This window comes from Syngnathoides biaculeatus, chromosome 2 (genome assembly GCF_019802595.1).
Source record: "Syngnathoides biaculeatus isolate LvHL_M chromosome 2, ASM1980259v1, whole genome shotgun sequence".
NCBI classification, from domain to species: domain Eukaryota; kingdom Metazoa; phylum Chordata; class Actinopteri; order Syngnathiformes; family Syngnathidae; genus Syngnathoides; species Syngnathoides biaculeatus.
This window is the reverse complement of record NC_084641.1, coordinates 30,654,102-30,672,685: the sequence shown is the minus strand read 5'-3', so window position 1 is coordinate 30,672,685 and position 18,584 is coordinate 30,654,102. Positions and strand designations below refer to the sequence as shown.

The 18,584-nt window shown below is 47.4% G+C and overlaps 3 protein-coding genes across 10 annotated transcripts; 1 reads left to right on the top strand and 2 right to left on the bottom strand.

Moving 5' to 3' along the window:
* Nucleotides 1-494: 494 nt before the first annotated feature.
* On the bottom strand, nt 495-3,980 carry LOC133515011 (uncharacterized). The gene is made up of 4 exons (XM_061847212.1): nt 3,699-3,980; nt 1,803-3,139; nt 1,591-1,743; nt 495-899 (listed from the first exon to the last, which is right to left on the bottom strand). Exons 2-4 carry the CDS (start codon nt 3,081-3,083, stop codon nt 657-659), a joined length of 1,677 nt encoding a protein of 558 aa, XP_061703196.1. The 5' UTR covers nt 3,084-3,139; nt 3,699-3,980; the 3' UTR covers nt 495-656.
* A 1,558-nt stretch (nt 3,981-5,538) lies between these two features.
* LOC133515093 (uncharacterized) lies at nt 5,539-8,477 on the bottom strand. The gene is made up of 3 exons (XM_061847363.1): nt 8,316-8,477; nt 7,349-7,537; nt 5,539-6,796 (listed from the first exon to the last, which is right to left on the bottom strand). Exons 1-3 carry the CDS (start codon nt 8,475-8,477, stop codon nt 6,602-6,604), a joined length of 546 nt encoding a protein of 181 aa, XP_061703347.1. The 3' UTR covers nt 5,539-6,601.
* On the top strand, nt 7,571-17,569 carry LOC133515023 (monocarboxylate transporter 2-like). Of its 8 annotated transcripts, none has more exons than XM_061847279.1 (7): nt 8,577-8,693; nt 11,323-11,402; nt 14,491-14,618; nt 14,717-14,938; nt 15,005-15,148; nt 16,374-17,196; nt 17,260-17,569. In XM_061847279.1, exons 4-7 carry the CDS (start codon nt 14,731-14,733, stop codon nt 17,567-17,569), a joined length of 1,485 nt encoding a protein of 494 aa, XP_061703263.1. In that variant the 5' UTR covers nt 8,577-8,693; nt 11,323-11,402; nt 14,491-14,618; nt 14,717-14,730. The 8 variants fall into 8 exon arrangements, with proteins under 8 accessions (XP_061703246.1, XP_061703263.1, XP_061703254.1 ...); XM_061847270.1 differs by having other exon boundaries at nt 12,519-14,618; XM_061847262.1 differs by lacking the exon at nt 8,577-8,693 and adding an exon at nt 7,571-7,944 and having other exon boundaries at nt 11,323-14,618.
* The last annotated feature ends 1,015 nt before the right edge of the window (nt 17,570-18,584 follow it).

The following is an 18,584-nucleotide window of genomic DNA, read 5'->3' as shown; positions in this document are numbered from 1 at the left end:
GCTGACCGCTGACACCTGAGCGCAGGCACCCCCGATAAATGCCAGCAGCTAAAGCGGAGCGTACGTGACCTGATTTCTTTTTATGTTTTCGTGCGTTTCCACCTTTGGACTTGACTCGTCTGCGGCTGTTTTGATGAGAACCCGATCACCGAGCTTCTCTCTGAACACAAGACGGACGGGACGTTTGATTTCACACTGTCCGGACGTTCCGGAGTCCGTCCGTTGTTGTTCTTGTACCTCAGTATGCTCTCCCACGTCTCGGTGTTGTAGTACGAGTGATTCCAGCCCATTTTCACGGTGCCGACCAAGCGGTTCTGCCGGAAAACCTCCGAAGCGAAACGCCGATACATGTCGGCGCACTCTTCCAGGGGGAAGCGGGCCAAGCCGAGCATGAAGGCTAACACGGCCCCTGCGGTGGAAACCGGGATTTCTTTATCGTCTCACGCGGGCACTTTTCGGTTTCCGTTTCTGGTTCGGTGGCTCGCTCACCTGTGCTGACGCCGCAAATGTAGTCAAAGAGCTGGTGAATCTTTTTCCCCGTCTGCGCTTCCAGCAGCTTCAGGACCTGCAGGGGGACCAGGCCTCTGGAACAGAAAACAGCAGAAAGAAAAGGGCCCAAAAATCCAAATATTTTTGTGACGTGACCTACTCGGCCCTTACCTCGTACCGCCCCCGTCGATGGAGAGCACCTTGATACCGCGGCCTTTGACCGGGTCGACGTAGCCGACGCGGGCCAGAGCTTCCCTTATGGCCGTCTGGACGGCTCGGTTGTCTCCGTGGGCTCGCCGCTGTCTGACCAGCGTGGCGGCCATTTTCTCCTGCAGGTTTTGAAATATATAATACAGTACCACCTCGGTTCTCGACCACAATCCGTTCCAGAAGGCGGTTTGAGAAGCGATCTGTTCGAAAACCGAATCAATATTTCCCATTACAATTAATGGAAAAAGAAAGTCTAAAAAATATAGCATTTTAAAGCATTTTTAGGCTTTTCCTGATTAAAAAAAAACAACAAAAAACGGCATAGTAGCAATTATATACATATATATATATATGTATATATATATATATATATATATATATATAAAATAACAAAGGATTTGGTGACATGTCCATGAGAAGGAACACAAATCAAGATGATGTGAACTATGAAGTCGTTCATGTTGTTTGCTGTACTTAAATTTTAATATAGTCCAATACTGTTGCATGAGATTGCAAAATCAATGTCTGGAAATGTCAATAAATCAATCCCCCCACATCCCAAAAAACATTAATTGGACACTCTAAATTGCCTCGTCGGTATGATTGTGAGTGCGGCTCTTGTCTATGTTGTCTATGTGCCCTGCGATAGGCTGGCGACCAGTTCAGGGTGTACCCCGCCCGCCGGCCTCCTCCCAGTTGACAGCTGGGATAGGCTCCAGCACTGCCACGACCCTTGTGAGGATAACCGGCTAAGTACACTTAGCCCATTTATTCCGCTGACGTCTGCATTTCGCGTGGTAACGTGACGTGGGCAGAACTATTTGGAAAACTACGATCCTGCCGCGAATCACGCGTGAAAGCGTCGAAAAGATACTTTTCCTTCCAGCAGACCTGCCACGCCGGAGCTTTACGCGAAGGATGACGTCGCAGGTGCTCGTTCAGCTTCTCCACGCAGGCGCTCAGAACTTCTGCAGACGAGGCCCGTCCCAGCTTTCCAATCAAGTCACGCGTCAGGTCGTCAGCTTGCTGGTGGCTCAAAAACACCTGACGACACGCGAGATAAAATGCCTGGACTTGCGGATGCCGAGTGAGCTTTTCTTTACCTTGTCGCCGAAGGCCGCTTCCGGTGACGCCGTCGCGGCTTTCGGCTTTCTGTCCTGGCCCAAGGGCACCCGCCTCAGAAGCGGGCCCAGCAGGTCAGGGATGAATCTTGCGGGGTGATGAAAGCAGTCCAAGACTGAGATGGCCTCCTGTCCGTCTGCGGCGGCGAAGCCAAACTCCTCCTTTGGGTCCTCGCCGGCGCTGGCGGCCTTGAAATATTGATTGATGTGACGCGACATCTGAAGATGGTTCTCCCCGAAGTGGGTCGTGTTACGGCTGCCGTGGAAAAGTCCGGTTTCGGGGGCGACGGGGCCTCGACCGTGTGGCGTTGCGCCGACTTGGGCGGGCGACGGAGATGGCGAGGGGGCGTCGTCGGTAACCTCGGCGCCAAAGTAGGAGTTAACGTGTCTGGCAAAATGTCGATAGGTCTCCTCCAAGCTTTTGTGGAAATTGGCTTCGGCGGCTGCCCGCTCGACACTTGATTCGAACGGCGATGTTTCAGCGTCTTTGGGGCGCGCGGCGTGATTACTTTGCATTTTCCTCTTTGCCCTTCCGTGTGCGCTCCCCCCTTTCTCTGGAACTCGGACTCCGGCCGAACCCAGAGAGAAGACGGAGTTGACGTGACCGGCGACGTAATTGTAGCTCTCTCCGAATCGCGTCGCCAAAGAGCTAATGTGGAACAGCTGCGGTCCAGAGTTTGCCTGGATCGCAAGACCCGAGTCCTCCGGTTGCAGGTCTGCCGTCGATTGGACCGCTTTGGCCTCAGAACCGGGTTTGTGCCCCGACGTCTGCCGGCTCGGACTACGCCGCCGCGTCCTGCCGCTATGTTCTGGAGCGTTTTCAGCCCGAGATGCGGTGCCCTTTTTCCTGGAAGAAGGGTTAACTTGTCGGGACCATCGATGAACAGATTGACCCCGAGAGCTTTCTGCGAAACAGTTCGGAGGTGGCTCGATGGTACCGGCGGGAGTTTGGGCTCGGAACGCGCCCCTGCTGGAGGCCAAGTAGCATCTCACATTCTGGAGATGTTTCACTTTTGGGGATGAATCAAATGGGAAGCGATCCGAGACGGAACTGGAATCACCGAGACCGACATTTTTAAAAACTGTTTTATGGCCAAATGTGGAGAGACGGAAAATGGGCTCTGAAGAATGTCGGTGGCGGAGGTGAAGCGGAGCCGCCCAGGCCGGGTGCCTTCTCAGGAGAATGATTATGTATTTCATTTTACAGTACGAGCTCCAATTAGTGTCCGGCGTCCTTCGGTTGATGCTGAGGTAACGGCCCATTGTCGCTGTCACGTGATCGACGGCAACATTTTTAGTTTTGCGTGTCGATGATGGATCTGAGGAAAACAAGACCGACAGGTGGAATGGTTCCCTTTCGCGACCAAAACCGTGTGCAGAACAGTCGCGACAGTTGCAATGGAGCCCAAAGGTCAACTTGAGTGTTGTCGTGCTTTTTGCCCCTTTGAAAACATTTTGCGCGATTCCTGTAGCGTGTAATTGCCCCACCTAGTGGTGGAAATGGTGAATTACAAGCTCATCAACCTGTCAAAAATAACGCGATCAGTTTGTCAAAAGTGCCTACTGGAGACCGATTGAAACAGAATCCATAGTAGAAAGATTATTTTGAAAGTTGTAATAAAGTAGTAATAAATGAATGGCTGTAAGCGCGCCACGCACCTTTGACCCCCCCCCCCCTCCCAAGTCCAGTATGGGAATGCAACATGAACCCTCAAAAGTAATTCCACACGAGCACGCCCTTGGCTGTCCTTGTTTCTTTGCTTTATAAGTGGGACAAGTGCCGAATTCAAGAGTCCACTTGGGGGGGGGGGGGCGACAGCGTCGTTATGTACGTCACGAGCGCAGATGAAGGTCAAGACACAAAAAGGGAGAGCTTACATTTGCTTTTCACCTCGGGCGACTTCTGAAACGTGGAAGCTTCTTCTTCGTCTTCTGTCCTTCAGTCGTGACGACATTTTTTTCATTTCAAGCGTGCCAGGATCACACTTCTTCTTGTCGTTTTTGGATACCTAAGAAGCAATTCCTCTCTGGCCTGGCAAGAACATTGCTGGATGAACTTCAGCTTGGTGCCGGTGGGGGCTGGGGGAGGAGAGGGGCGGGGTGGGGTCCTCTCTCCCAATGTTCAGCCAGGCAAACAAGCTTCACATCACGTGCACGACGACACTGCCGCATAACTGCTGGTCGGTGGGCTCCATTGACTGGATAGCTTGAAGCCGGTCGGCCGCCATCTTGGTACTCCCCAAAGGACACGGGGGTTTTCCCTCATAAAATTTGGCATGTCGAATTAAAACCGGTCCTGTGAGCTCGACTTTTTTTTCCTTTTTTTCGGTTCTGGTCACATGAAGGATTTTTAATTCGACTTGGTGCAAAGTGCAAAGGAAAAACCCAAAACACTGTGACTAGCAGGAAAGCTTACATATTACCTAGGGCCCAATTTCCGTGACGTTAACTTTTCCCAAAAAACGCCGTGAAGCACTATCATCACAACATAGCAAAAAACAAAGCATTTTTTTTTTGTCATAAAACATGAAATTTTAAATCAATCAGTTCGATATATTTTTGGAAATAAGGACTGGCAATGTGCAAATACATGCTAAACACATTGTCCATATCCTGCCCCTGCGACGTCCTATTGAAGACAGAAAATTCCAACTTGTTTCCTCGCATTTGAAAATGAAATTCAATTTGCAAAGTTCTGTATCATGAAATTCATCCCAAAAAAATTCCCAGAAAATGTGTTTTCTTGCTTATCCACTGATGACGTCTGGGAAAATAGTGACATCGCTTTTTCGCGAAAAACCGTTGGCCTAACAATCGGAAACAAAACTTTGTGCAAGTGAATTAAGATCATCAGAAAATAAAACAATGAAAAAAAAAACCCCTTTCAAAACCATCTTTAACAGTGTCAAAGTAAATCTTTCTAATTTACTTGTGGAATATTTTCTCACAGCCACAAAACGGGCGATTAATGCTCAGGTCGGCGTGCTTGTTTTGGGAGTATCAAGGTTCGGTTCTGGTGGCCAACGAGCCATCCGGTCTTTTTTTTTAGATCAGTGGTGGGCTCACGTTTGCCCCGTCCTCCGTCGAACATACCGTGCAAGGGCTAAATGTCAACAGCGTGTGCATTTGGCAGCTCGGTCCTGCAGAAACTTGATCCAAATGTTTGCCATTATTTACAACGTTGCTATTTATGGAGCTAATACTTTACTGGCAAACAAGCCGACTGTAGCACAAGATTAATTTTACACAATAGTCAAACTCATTTTTGTCAAGGGCCACATTATAGTGACGGTTGTCCTCAGAGAACCATTATGACTGTGACACCATAAAAATATTTAACACCCTCATGATGCTTACACATGAAATCTATGAATTAGTTTTGGAATCAGAAATCAAGGCTATTGGATTTTTCAACTATTGTTGATGTTTTGCTTCCATTATCATTTATGACGTGACCATTTGAAACGTTGGTACAGACATGAATGAAAATCATGAAAGTTGACAGACGTGATTTGCCTTCGCGGGCCACATAAAATCATTAGGCGGGCCGGATCTGACACCAGGGCCTTGAGTTTGACACCGGTGCCATAATGTATACGTAGATTCGAACCTGTAATGACATTTTGTGGCCATTGGTTTTGAACTGCTACAAAACTTCCTGAACATTCTTCAAATACAGTACACCCACAAGACCTTTTACAGCATAAATACTGTAATACTCAGTTCAGAAATGATTTAATACAACTAACATGTTTGGTAAATACTGTAATACTCAGTTCAGAAACGATTTAATACAACTAACATGTTTGGACATCGACCCGCATCGGCGACATAGAGGTGGAGCGACCAAATACTTTTCCATTAGATGGTAGAAGATGTAATGAACTTGAGTAACTACAGTAACCATTCGTAAAACAGAAAACTGTACCAGTAGCTTCGATTGAAATCAAGGTTAAGCTTATCATAGTTTCAGTATAATTTACAGTACATACTTTACACCAAATATTTGTTTGTCTCCGTTTAATGTACGATGGCTCGTCTCAATAAAGGTTGCGGAAAAACTATCATGCGGAAATTTCCGGCCTATAAACCGCAACTTTTACACACTTTCAACCCTGCGGCTTATGCGGTGATGTGGCTAATTTGTGCATTTTTTTCTAACGGCCGCAAGGGGGCACTCGAGCGGAAAAGGTAAGAGTGACGTCCGGTGGAATACATGTGCCGAGAAAGTGACTTTTACCGGTCCAGTTAGCGCCGCCGCGTCAGCATGTTACTGCTGTGCCTCAATTATTTTTATCGGTATATTTTTTTAACTGGGCCTGTTAGCGCTGTGCTAGCGTGTTGCTGCTGTGTTACTGTCGTGTCGCAGTGATTTTTTACCAGTATGTTTTTTTTTTTTTTTTTTAAACTGTCCCTGTTAGTTGCTGTTTTTTTTTTGTTTTTTTTTTAACCGGCCCAGTTCCTGCTACCGTGTTGCTGCTATGTTAAGATAAACTCAAGGTATAAAAACTTAAACTCCTTGTAAATATCTCGTGTTTCAATGTGGGCACTTTCGGCTTTTACACAGGTGCGCCTTATGGGTGTACCAAATGGTATTTCCTTGACAAATGTACCGGGTGAGGCTTTCAATCAGGTGCGCTCTGTCGGCCGGAAATGACGGTAATTAAAAAGAATAACATGGGTTATAATCTGACACCACAGCAGGTACTTCTCTGAAGCATGTGATTCACTTTTGTCGTGAAGCAAAGAGCTTCCCTTAACAAGTCCATATTTTGTGCCGATCACTCCGTTTTCTTCCGACAAAATCCTGCGGCGCACTCCTCTCCGCGTCCGGTCCACTTCAGCCGATTCCGGGCAAAGAACGCGTAGGACGTGTCCATGAACGGTCGCACCGACGGGAGCGTCATGAAGCGGCCTAGCCAACCCAGGCCCGCGGCGTCGTACATGACCGCGAAGGCGGGCACTCCCCGGTGAACCTGCTGATGAAAGGAGAAATTAGGAAAAGGGAGCCCAACGCAAACAAATGCCGCCCGCTACAGAACATAAAAGTCCGGGGAACGTGCCACAATTTAGTAAAGATGCTGTCGAACAAAAAAAGATGATTTAGAGAGCGACCTGTAACACTCAACAGTGCTCTTCCTTCCAAACAACTGATTATACAGTAAATATTTAAAATCTATTAATTTTTAAAATAAAAATATTCTCAATGCCATTTTCAAAATAATTTTACGTGACCCTTAAAAAAAAATGTGTATGTGAAGATTCTCTGTAACTTCCACTAACGACCCAGATTAAACATAGCTCTTGCCCTCCATGTAGCGCTTGCGACTCGCTTGAGATACATTACGTCAGCATACTTCCCTGACACCGATTTTCACCACACAAAATGTGCACGTGGAAGTAAGTATGTTTCTTTCGGCTTGTCCCTTTCGGTGTCGTCTCAGATGAACGCACATATTTGTTTGGCACAATTTTTACGTATATACACAAAGCATTATTTTTCCAGTGCCTCGATCAGTTCAATCGACCTGGCGGTTCCGATCAATCACGTGCATTTCCTTCATGGCCGCCTCGAAGCTGACATCGTTGTATTTGGCTCGGTCGTAGCTCGGAAGCGAGATATCGACGAATTCCACCCGGTCGGGCTTCGTTCTCTGCAAAAACTGGAGGAACCGGATCTCCGTCACACATATGGGACAAAGTCCATCATAGAGCACCTGAAGCAGGGAAGACAAAACGGATTCAGAAGACGGATGGTTCCGTGCCAGGTCGTGCACAAAAAATAGATAGCAAGGGCACAACACGATTGGGCCTTAGACCCTAAATTGGCTCAGAACGCGGAATATTATCGTTCACGTATTTCAACTGACTTTGGAAAATGAATTTTGAGAGACATTTGAATCATGTGTAAATGATTTTCCGCCCGTGCGTATTTGCTCTGGGATGAATACGCAACGAGTAGGTGGCACTCGGCTTGCGGTATTTGTGACATGTCGCGTCGGTGACACTTTAAAAATAAAGCCAAAAAATATCTGGTGTCCATTTTGCCCGGCCAGCCAAGCCGACGCTTTTAGTTCGTGGGGGACGATGACCGGCCGGCAGGTCCCGATCTCGGATTTTCAAGGTGACTCTCTTGTCTGATAGATGAGTTTGACTTTGTGGTATTGATCACAGATGTATTGTTACTTTAAAGACATCAATCAAAATTAAGTTTGACAACGTACTGTTGCTGTTTAACTTTTTTTCCGTTTGTTTGTTTAAAGGGTTTCTCCAGGAAGTAGTAAAATGGTTCTTTTTACCACTAAAGTTACGGCAGTCTACTGACATAACGCGGTTAATTTTACACCACATTTCATTTTGACCTCCTGGTTCGATTTGTATGCTAACCACTGTAAAGGCGCATCCCTCCCACGCTGCACCTTTTGAAACATCACAACAACATGTCAGCAGAAGCCATCGGCGTGATCTGTCAACTGTTCCGCATCAAAAACTCGCCTTGACCGCAGCAGGCTGCGGGACGTCGTCGTCGTCGTCGTTGTTGTTGTTCCGATGCTGGTGTCTGCACACTTGCACGCTTGCCCCGCGTTGCCCGCCATCGACACGCGTGGGCAGCCTGGCCAAAGCCGACGTGAGATGTCTTCTTATCCTGGGAAGCATTTGAAGTTGCACCAAAAGCCAAACGTCGCAAGGAGACTCACACGAGTTCGCTACGTAGAACGAAAGTCAACAAAGGTTATTTTCTCTTTTTCGTAATAGCTACTGACCCGACTTCCGGGTATGATGCGAGGGACTAGATGACGCAGCACGTGTTTCCGCCCACTGCTTCGTAACGTCAAAACGGACGCCATATTGCTGCGGTCAACACCGATTACTGTAAGTGCAAATATCGCATTTTATGTGTGTTAAAAGAAACTAGGACAGTAATTACTTCTTTATTTTGCCAATTGAAACATTTTGGAAACGGATTGTTTTTCAAGCCTTCTTCCTTGAACTGTCTTTTTGAAGTTTCGGCGTTCTAATTTTAGAACATGGGATGGAATATGAGTTTATGAAAGACAAACAATACCCCCGACATGAACCTAAAATAGTATTAGTAAATGCCATACTTGATGTCAGATGTCCTGTGAGCCAATGTCTGGTTACGACAGGACAAGCTCTTGTTTGATGAAGTTTGAACTGATGAATGGAACGCTCACATGATTTGATAATCCTCACAAGTGAGTCAAATAACCAACTACAGCAAGCGATTTCTTGTAAGATTTTATGTTTCAAGAACTGCAGCAAAACTACTCCCCTCAACCTGAATATAATTGACTATTTTTGCTGTTATTGTTGTTTTGGGGCTAGTATGAGCAAGGGATAATTCACTCTCTTAAATAAAAAAAAAAAAAAAAAATCAAAGCTTCCCATCTCCGAAATGTAATGTCAATGTTTGAAAATCTCGATAACTCAAAGCATGACGCTTAGTCGCCACATTTGCGTAAGTCTTGGTTCTGTAAATGACCCCTCCAGTTGGTGAGACGTTTTATGAGTATGTCGACCTAATAACGCAGCACATGTGGCATATTTTGATGTGGCAGAGCTGACCTTACGTTCAAAGCACAACAAACCATTCGATGTTAATTGAGCATAAATCAATAAAAGGAAAACTGATGAAAATGATAATACTGATGGTAAGTAGGATGAGATAAATGATAAAAATGATCTTCAAAGAATTCGAAAGCATCAGAAATTTTTGAGCGAGCCTGTTAGGGGTGATCGAGTCCGACATAGCTCGAAGCCTAATATAGTAATAATGATTTTCGGGATTAAGGATAAATTGTCAAGGCAACTTGACCATGTAATTACGCTGGTATTATCCTGCCATTATAGTAGTTGTTTAAGATTGATCTTAAACGGACTGGTCAAAAATAAGCATTCCATCACATTTTCTGCCAAAAGTTTAATGTCAAAGTAGTTGAAATCAATTTCTGCTTGCAGACGTCCCGTGTGGCGATTCGAGCGTGACGGGCTTCCCGTTCAGTAACTTGACGCTGCAAACGTCTCGTGTGACCCGGCAGCTGCATCCTGTTGATGTTGATCTTCATGTCAAAAACAAGATGTGAATGCCAAGATATGACAATAATTGGGTTTATATATGGTTACTGACTTCCGTGTATACGTACGCGATGCAGTGAGATGCTAAGTGGGGAGGCTCCGTTTATCAGAGAGATCTTTGCCGTGCTGGTGACCCGATCGAGTAGAATTTTGTTTGGCGACATCTGCTGTTCAATTTGAGAGTTGGTGCCAGGGCTCAGCTCAACACACGAACCCAAGCCACGCAAGGCAATTGACCCCTCCGTGGATATTGCGCAATCCGCGTCACTGACCAATCAGAGGCCAGAGATCTGCGTAAACCACGCCCCTTTTCCGCTCCCGCCATTTTCTCAGACAACATTGCATGGTCCAGTATAGGTTTGGTTGGCGTTTTATCGCGTATTTGGGTTCTTTAACAAATCGATATGGTTAAGAGGTGTAGTCACGGACTTTGTAATAGTGACGACGGGTATCCTGAAAGGCGAGTTGGTGGAGTTCCGCTCGTACCCGTTCCAAAACCGAAGACCCGGTACGAAAAATGCCTTCGATGGATCAAACTTTGTGGAAGACCGCATCGTCAACTAAATCCATCTAATATCAACCGGAACACACATGTTTGCACCAAGGTATTCCTTATATTTGATTTTCAATACACGTCTCGTATCAAGGAATTTGAAGTTCTTCGCTAGCATAACACTGCTGCGTGTGATCGATTGAACGAAATCAGAAGCATGGCGTCTCTCTCAGTTAAGAGTGTATTGTATTGTATTTGCCATTTTTACGAATTGTTTGTCTTACGTCAGCGCACGTGGCGTGACGTCACTTCGGGAGGCGTGGTTAAGCGCCCTGTACGGAGGGGTCAATTGCTAACAATTCGCTCCATTGCTATTTGTGGCATGGCGACCTACTTGACACCTCCCACGTCCCAAAAACGTGCAACATTAATTGGACACTAAATTGCCCCGTCGGCGTGACGAGTTGAGTGCGGCCGTTTGTCTCGGTGTGCCCGTTGACGGCCGGGATAGGCTCCGGCACTCCCCGTGACCCTCGTGAGGATAAGCGGCGGAGAAAATGGATGGATGGAATGTGAACGATTGACCTGACATGCGATCAGAGGCGGATAGTAACGCGTTACATTTACTCGCGTAACATTTTTCCATACTTTTGACTTTTTTACATGAGTATTTATGTGAAGTAGTAACGATACTTTTACTGTTACAATGATCGACGTGCTGTTCGCTACTTTTGTTTTTTCATTCTCGCGTGCGCATGCTTATTTTTGGACTCCATGTTGGCCAATCAAACGCCATCACAAACGTCGTTTGCTTCCATTTCACCAATCAGAGCTCATCAAAATGACTCATTTTGGGCTTAAAAAAAAAAAAAAAACCAATAACGGCAAAACTTTTTTATGATTATTTTACAGCCTCCCATGCAGCCTTTCAATCGTCGCTGGCCCAACCAGGAGATTTCAGCCCATTTGTAACTTGAAAAAAAGACCCTGCGGTAAGACGAGATTGTTTTTGTTGTTGTTTTGCGCGTGGATTTGCTGAAAAGTGGTACGAGCATAACGGTGGCGCGCACACAATCGGTATGTTCAGCAAACAGAAGTCATTGGGTCGAGTTTCTGTAATAATCGACGTATGTTTTCGGTGGCCCAAAAGGGAAGGAAAAATTGAAATGGTGGCGGCAGTTTGTCGCTACTCTTTACTTGAGTACTTTCTTTAAATTCAGTACCTTCAAGTAAGTATTTGTTGAGTAGTTTTTCCATTTGACCTGAGTCATATTATTCCCATGTAAGAGTACTCTGACTTGAGTACAATATCCGGATACTATACACAGCTCTGCTCGCGACGTGCGTGTAAAACGTTGACGAGAAGACGTTCATATACTGTACTTTTATATTTTTCTTTCGGATGGATGTGTCCTAAATCCATAAGGAGCCTCTGAAATCCAAGTTAATTACTAATTAATACACTCGATAAATCGTGATTATGGATTTTTGTCAAGTCAATGTGATACCTGAGAAATAAAAAGCAAGCGAGCGCAGGATGTTGAAACTCATAACTGTGCACATAATTTGGAGCTGCGGGGTATTGGAATGGAAAAAAAAAAAAATATGATGCCGTTTCCTGCTGATGAACTAATTTAGTGCGAGGTGTGTAAATACATTTTTTCCTTTTTCCATTTCCAGTTTATAGGAGAGTAATTGCTGACTTTTAATTACACGGATTGTTCCATTTGAAACATACAAAAGTTTCCCGGCCTTGAAACGGTTGCAACTTCTCGTGACTTTCTTGATTATTTTAGCAGAATTGACGAGCACGTTTGCGAGGTTTGGGGTTCAAATGTCAGCTGTGCTCCTCCCGTGTGCGCTTTGCAGGTTTTCGCTGTGCTTGCTTGCGTGGTTTTGTTTTCCGAGCACACGTGCGGAAGCTTTGGGGTCATTTCAGACGCCTTCTAAGAATATCTTAAGAATTATCTGAATATAATCGGCAGTGTATCAAGTACAAATGATAAAAATGCGCGAATAGCCTGCTCGAGAGCGATAATGGGATTATGAATCCTTTATCAGCGCCTGAGAGAAAAGGCAAAGTGCATTTTTGTTTTGCTGCATTGCAGGGTCCTGTTTTTGCAGGTGCAGATCTCGTCCCAGTGTCAAGGTAACCTCTGACCTCGGCGCAGCACTTTCATTTTCACATGTCGTTGTAGTCGTTCAGTTTTTCGAGATTGCTTCTTGACCCTCCAAAATCCAACGGTTGGATGATTCTGTGGGAAGCTAATGCGGTCAGAAGCGACGCCTTTCCCCGCAACGGCGTCCTTCCTGCCCCGTATCGATACACATGTACAGTACATGACCGGAGCTATTGTACAGTTTTTGAGATTCGCTTTCAAAATAACAGCAGGTGCATCTTTCTGCAGGAAAAACAAGCACTTACTTAAATACTTTTGCCACTGTCCCATGACAAAAAAAAAAAAAAAAAACAAAGCTCATATTTACGACATGTAGACCACCCTGAACTGGTCGCCGGGTCCTCAGAACTGTGAGCCTCACCATGCCGCGTCTGTTTTATATAAAATGATGAATTTCCAGCGGCACGGTGGAACCGCTGGCGTCGGCCTCACAGTTCTGAGGAGCCGGGTTGGATCCCGGCCCCGCCTGCGTGGAGTTTGCTTGTTCCCCCCGTGCCTGTGTGTGTCTTTTCTCCGGGTGGGCACTCCGGTTTTCTTCCCACATGCCCAAGAACATGCAACATTAATTGGACGCTCTAAATTGCCCCGAGGTGTGATTGTGAGTGCAGCTGTTGTCTATGTCGCCTATGTGCCCTGCGATTGGCTGGCGACCAGTTCTGGGCGTACCCCGCCTCCTGCCCGTTGACAGCTGGGACAGGCTCCGGCGCTCCCTTGACCCTCGTGAGGATAAGTGGCTAAGAAAATAGCTGGATAGATGGATTATTTTCGAAATGATTGCGACAGACGAACCGTTGTTATCGTAATAATGATGAGAAAATAAGTGATTTCTTGATGGCGAGGGGAAGAATATTAGAAGCTGAAATGAGTTTATTTTTCAACATTTGTGTTTTCTTTTGGACATTCGCGTACGTGTTACCGACTGCAGCGCAACACAAACCGAGCCACACGCAGCCAGTCGCCGTGTTTTATCCGAATGAAGACGGGGGGCGCACGGGGGCCGCCACAATTAATTGTTGAAGGTAACGCTTCTATGTTTGGACAGCTGAGACGTTGGGTCGAGCCCCCCGCCCCGCGAAACCGAGGGAAGTCGGACAATGAGCCACCTCTAAGGAAGAAAAATCAAACGGCTTCCTCCGGCTTCACGTCAACAGCGATCGTGGCTGACGCGCAGGCTGTGACAAAGGGAAACAAAAGTAGACGGCGGCGAGCCGACGGGTCGCCGGGGAGACTGTCGTCCTCGAGGCGCTTGCGGAGAAAAGAAATTCCTTTCTACATTTTTAACTTTCAGCTAATCGCCAGCCAAGGTCACGGTTGTTATTTTCCCTTCCGCACACAAAGGCGACACAAATCAAAAGTCAATACAGATACATATTTTGCGTCCGAGCGGCCGCGCGCTTCAGAAACGTCGCTTGCTGGTTCCTTCTCCTTTGTGTGGACTTTTGTCGTCAGAACTCTGCAAAAGACTCCGAAGCTTTCGTCGAGTCACGCCGGACGAGATCAAGCTCCCACCAAATGGCGAGAAAAGTGGGGGCGGGTCGTCGCAATTTAATATCATTTTTAAGGCACTTTTAAGAGTAAACGTGAACATTGAAGATGAAATATGACGGCCCGTCCCGGAAAAGGAGAAGCGCTCGCTCGCAAAATCACTTTTGAGACAGATTTGTGGACAATATTTCAGAGGAATATGCCTTTTAAGTACCGTACATACAAAAGTCAGAAATGTTTTGAGTTGAGAGCAGCTTTGATCGATATTATTGATGTACGTATATTGATCACACAATTTGGGCTCCTTCAGACTTGCTCGAGTTATTTCCAGCAGCTTCGGTTTGGAGGACCATCTGTTGAGTTCCCAGACCTCCCCTTCCTGCCCCCCTCCCCTGACTTGTATTTCTTGTTCCAGCGCACGTGAGGAGATCAGAAGCCTTTCCGCGGGACCCCTCTGGGGTGGGGTGGGGTGGGGTGGGGTGGGGGGTTGGTTTTAGCCGGTCACGCTCACGCCCAGCGACACACTTCAACGGCACTCGAAAGGTTTGTGCAGAGGCGCGCCGATTCCGCTGCCGCAATCCGAGTCCTAACCTTTGCCGGAGAATTTTTTTTTTCTTCCCCCCCCCCCCCCTTTGTGTCAGCCCCCGAATCCGACATGCCGGCGGACGCTCTGGGCTACGTCCCGCCGGACGGAGGCTGGGGCTGGGCCGTGGTCTTGGCCTCCTTCATCTCCATAGGATTCGCCTACGCCTTCCCCAAGTCGCTCACCATCTACTACAAGGAGATTCAGGAGTATTTCTCCATTTCCTACAGCCAGATCGCGTGGCTGTCGTCCGTCATGCTCGCGTCCATGTACGCGGCAGGTCAGTCGCAACGCGGCGCCTCTCCGGGTGCTTGAGTCGCTAACGTGACCGCTCTCTCCCGCGCAGGGCCCGTGAGTAGCGTTCTTGTCAATCGCTACGGCAGCAGAGCGGTGGTCATGGCCGGGGGGTTCTTGGTTTCCTCCGCCATGGTGCTCGCCTCTTTCGGAACAACCATCGTCCATCTGTATCTTTGCGTCGGAGTCATCGGAGGTAATCGAACGTAAATGTCACTTCCCGGCGGTTTTTCTCGAGGGGTGAGAAGGACCGCACGTCTGTTTTTCACGGTATTTACGGTACCCGTCAATGTATGTTGTTTAATACGCCGGCGTTTGGACATTTCGTAGCCATGCGGCGTTTCCGCATTGAAATGTTTCCCGCCCGTCCCTCCCATTTTCTACAGCGCTCGTCCTCGTTGAGGTCGCAGGTCAGCTGGAGGCCGATCCCGCTGACCTTTGGAGCGGGACCGAGTACATACGAACTGGTCTGGTCAAGTAAACTTGTGCAGCCCATCGCAGAACATCGGATACACTATCGGATATGATGTGTCACTCACATACAGGATCTAATTAATATACTGTATGTTTGACATACAGGGTAAGTACGTACTCGTTCGCTTAAAAGACTTCACCAGGGGTGCTCAGACTTTTTTACCCCGAGATCTACTCTCCAAGCAAACTTTCGCGATCGACCGGCGCCCGGGAGGGACATCGCTGCAACTGCCGTAAATAGGAGGCCAGCTTGCTAGAACGTTCCGACGTATTGGCCATCCCTGAATCACGCGACGGGGTGGGCGATAGGCTAACGTCGTCGTCACGCCATCGACCGAAACCGCCTCACGGTCGACGCATTGAGCGCCCCTGGACTACACAGTGCGTGGAAAGTCGTTCCAAATCAAATTGATTTCGATAACGCACTTCATCCACAATGTGCTTGGCATCGTTAAAAGCATTTAAAAACAAACTAATGAACGTAAAAAAAATGAGGAAATAATAAAAGTGCAATGAAAACAGTGTAAGGTGCGAGAAATATCGCTGAAAAAGGGAACTACCCTAAAAAAAAAAAAAAAAAAAAAAAAAAACCCTGGATTTCAAATTTGGACGCTTTGGGCTGACAAAATTGTCACAAAAAGAAGAAATGATTCACATTTCCGTGCTAGAAACGCGACACGTCCTTCGTCCTCGCTGACGATTTCAGCTTCCAGACTGCAAATTTTGTGCCTAAAAGGCAGCCTAATAGTCGAAATCTTCACAAAGTCCTTTTGCTCGTGGGCAACATTGAATTGCGTCATGCAGGCAAGCCGAGAGTGGTGGAAATGGTGGGAATCAGAATCTGATTCCGACGTCAATATTTTTGTCTCGCAATTTCTCTCCCCGCTTACGTGGCCACGATGGGCAGCCTCGTCTGTTATTTAGGACCGGGCAATCCTTTTCCTCAGGTTTTGGCCTGGCCTTCAATCTTCAGCCCGCCCTGACCATCATCGGCACCTACTTCCACGCGAAGAGGCCGCTGGCCAACGGGCTGGCCATGGCAGGAAGTCCGGTGCTTCTCTTTACGCTGGCGCCGCTCAATCAGCTTCTCTACGATTCTTTTGGCTGGAGGGGAAGCTTCCTGATCCTGGGGGGGCTCACTTTGAACTGCTGCGTCGCCGGGTCTCTCATGAGACCCGTGAACAAAAAAGTCCAAGGCCAACTCCAACGTGAGCCACACGAGAGGGCCGGGGCAGGTCCCCAACACGCCGAGGCCCAAAGGACGGGCGGCGTGCATCGATTTATCGACGTGTCGCTCTTCAAACACCGAGGATTCCTCATTTACCTGCTCGGCAACGTGGTGATGTTTTTTGGCTTTTTCGCTCCGGTGGTTTTTTTAGCCCCGTACGCCAAACACCTGGCCGTCGACGAATACTCGGCGGCGTTCTTGCTCTCCATCTTTGCTCTCGTGGACATGTTCGTGAGACCGGCGACCGGCTTGATGGGCAACACCCAGCGGATCCGTCCCCGGATCCAGTATTTATTCAGTTTTGCCGTTTGCTACAACGGAGCGTGCCACCTTTTGTGCCCTCTGGCGTCCGGGTACGCCGGCCTCGTCGTTTATGCCGTCTTTTCGGGGATGGCCTTCGGGATGGTGTGTTCTTTGCTTTTCGAAGTGCTGATGGACCTCGTGGGAGCTCCCCGCTTCTCCAGCGCGGTCGGACTCGTCACCGTGATCGAGTGCGTCCCGGTCCTCCTCGGCCCTCCGCTTTCAGGTTGGCGACCCAATGGGTGAGTTGACCGCACCTCGAGTCGGGGGGACAGCGTTTGTGAGGAGTCGATTTTGTCTTCCAGGAGCGCTGGTGGATATTTTTGGAGAGTACAAGTACATGTACTACGCGTGTGGCGTCTTGATGCTGGCGCCGGGCGTGTTTTTCTTCATCATGCACTACTACAACTACAAGAGGCTGGACGAGGAGGGGAGGCAGCGGCCGTCGGCGGAGACGAGCGCGTGTGGAGAGGCTGTGCAGATGAAAAGGAATCAGAACGAACCGCAGCGATGAATATCTTGTCCCGAGTGTGTGCCGTGTACTTGATATTTACTAAAAAAACAAAACCCCACTTCTTACCTCAAGCAAGAGTTTTGGTATGTGTGGCCTTTTAGTTTTTGGGATAACACGGGACGCCAGCGTCCACGGTATTTGTCGTACTGTCCATCCGTGCATTTTCGACGGCGCTCGAAAGGCGGCCTCCGCCCCGAAATGGTCGCCAGTCCGTCGCAGGTCACGTGTCGACGCCGAGCGGGAACTGAACCCAGGTTCCCTGCAGCAAAGTCCGACGAGCCAGGTCACGACTCGTCAAGTGTGCTGCTGCTGCTGCTGCTGTTGTTTATGAACTTCCTCCCGACCGCTAGGTGGCAGCAAACACCAACATGGAAACTTGACCCAGTTTGCAAAACCTACAAAAAAAAAAAATAATAATCTTTTTTAAATGTAAAAGCAAAACATTGTGGAACGGCATCTCCTAGTCTTGGTTTTTGTTTTAGATTTTTTTTGAATTCTCCCTTTTCACCTTCTCGTACAGGGTACCTTGAATCTACAGTACTGTACTGTACTGACCCAGCGGCGACACAATGCGCTCCAAGGTGCGCGTTTCTATTTTCTCTACGTGTACTACACTTGTTCCCACATCATTTCCTTTCGCTACTGTAGGTCATACACACAAAAGTACTTATTTCCCTTGTGATCAACATGCAAATATCAGGTGTGTTAAGTGTAAGCTTAAGGGAAGGATTGTCACAATTCACATTTTACATTAACAAAGTATTTTGTCAATAACTGAAGGCTTGCACCTTTGTGATAGTTTTGTTAGCCACAACTGAGTCGAATGGACTGCAGTACAAGAGCCGCGTCAAATATTCAGTACGTGGCTTTGCCAAGATGACAATAGTCGAGTGGTCAGCCGCGATTGAATCCAATATTTCTTTCAATTGACCTCCCGGCCTCCCGAATCTGCTCGATGGCGATTCCTGCAGCGAAAAAACACACCAAAAAAAAAAATTCAACACGGACTGATTATTTACTGCACAACAAACTTGTATGGTCTATGAATGCAAATAAAATTTCATTCCATTTTTTCTCCAAACCTAATATCGTCGTTCGTCGATTATGAAAGTTGCA

Excerpts from the sequence above, each read along its gene's own strand:
- LOC133515011 (XM_061847212.1), bottom strand. The coding sequence starts at position 3,083 with ATGGGCCGTTACCTCAGCATCAACCGAAGGACGCCGGACACTAATTGG. Across the intron at positions 1,744-1,802 it reads AAGCGGCCTTCGGCGACAAG|GTGTTTTTGAGCCACCAGCA; the intron begins GTAAAGAAAAGC and ends GCGTGTCGTCAG. Across the intron at positions 900-1,590 it reads GTAAAGCTCCGGCGTGGCAG|ATCGCTTCTCAAACCGCCTT; the intron begins GTCTGCTGGAAG and ends GTTTTCGAACAG.
- LOC133515093 (XM_061847363.1), bottom strand. The coding sequence starts at position 8,477 with ATGCTTCCCAGGATAAGAAGACATCTCACGTCGGCTTTGGCCAGGCTG. Across the intron at positions 7,538-8,315 it reads CGCAGCCTGCTGCGGTCAAG|GTGCTCTATGATGGACTTTG; the intron begins GCGAGTTTTTGA and ends TCCCTGCTTCAG. Across the intron at positions 6,797-7,348 it reads TGATTGATCGGAACCGCCAG|GTTCACCGGGGAGTGCCCGC; the intron begins GTCGATTGAACT and ends TTTCATCAGCAG.
- LOC133515023 (XM_061847262.1), top strand. The coding sequence starts at position 14,731 with ATGCCGGCGGACGCTCTGGGCTACGTCCCGCCGGACGGAGGCTGGGGC. Across the intron at positions 15,149-16,373 it reads TTGCGTCGGAGTCATCGGAG|GTTTTGGCCTGGCCTTCAAT; the intron begins GTAATCGAACGT and ends CCTTTTCCTCAG. Across the intron at positions 17,197-17,259 it reads TCAGGTTGGCGACCCAATGG|GAGCGCTGGTGGATATTTTT; the intron begins GTGAGTTGACCG and ends TTTGTCTTCCAG.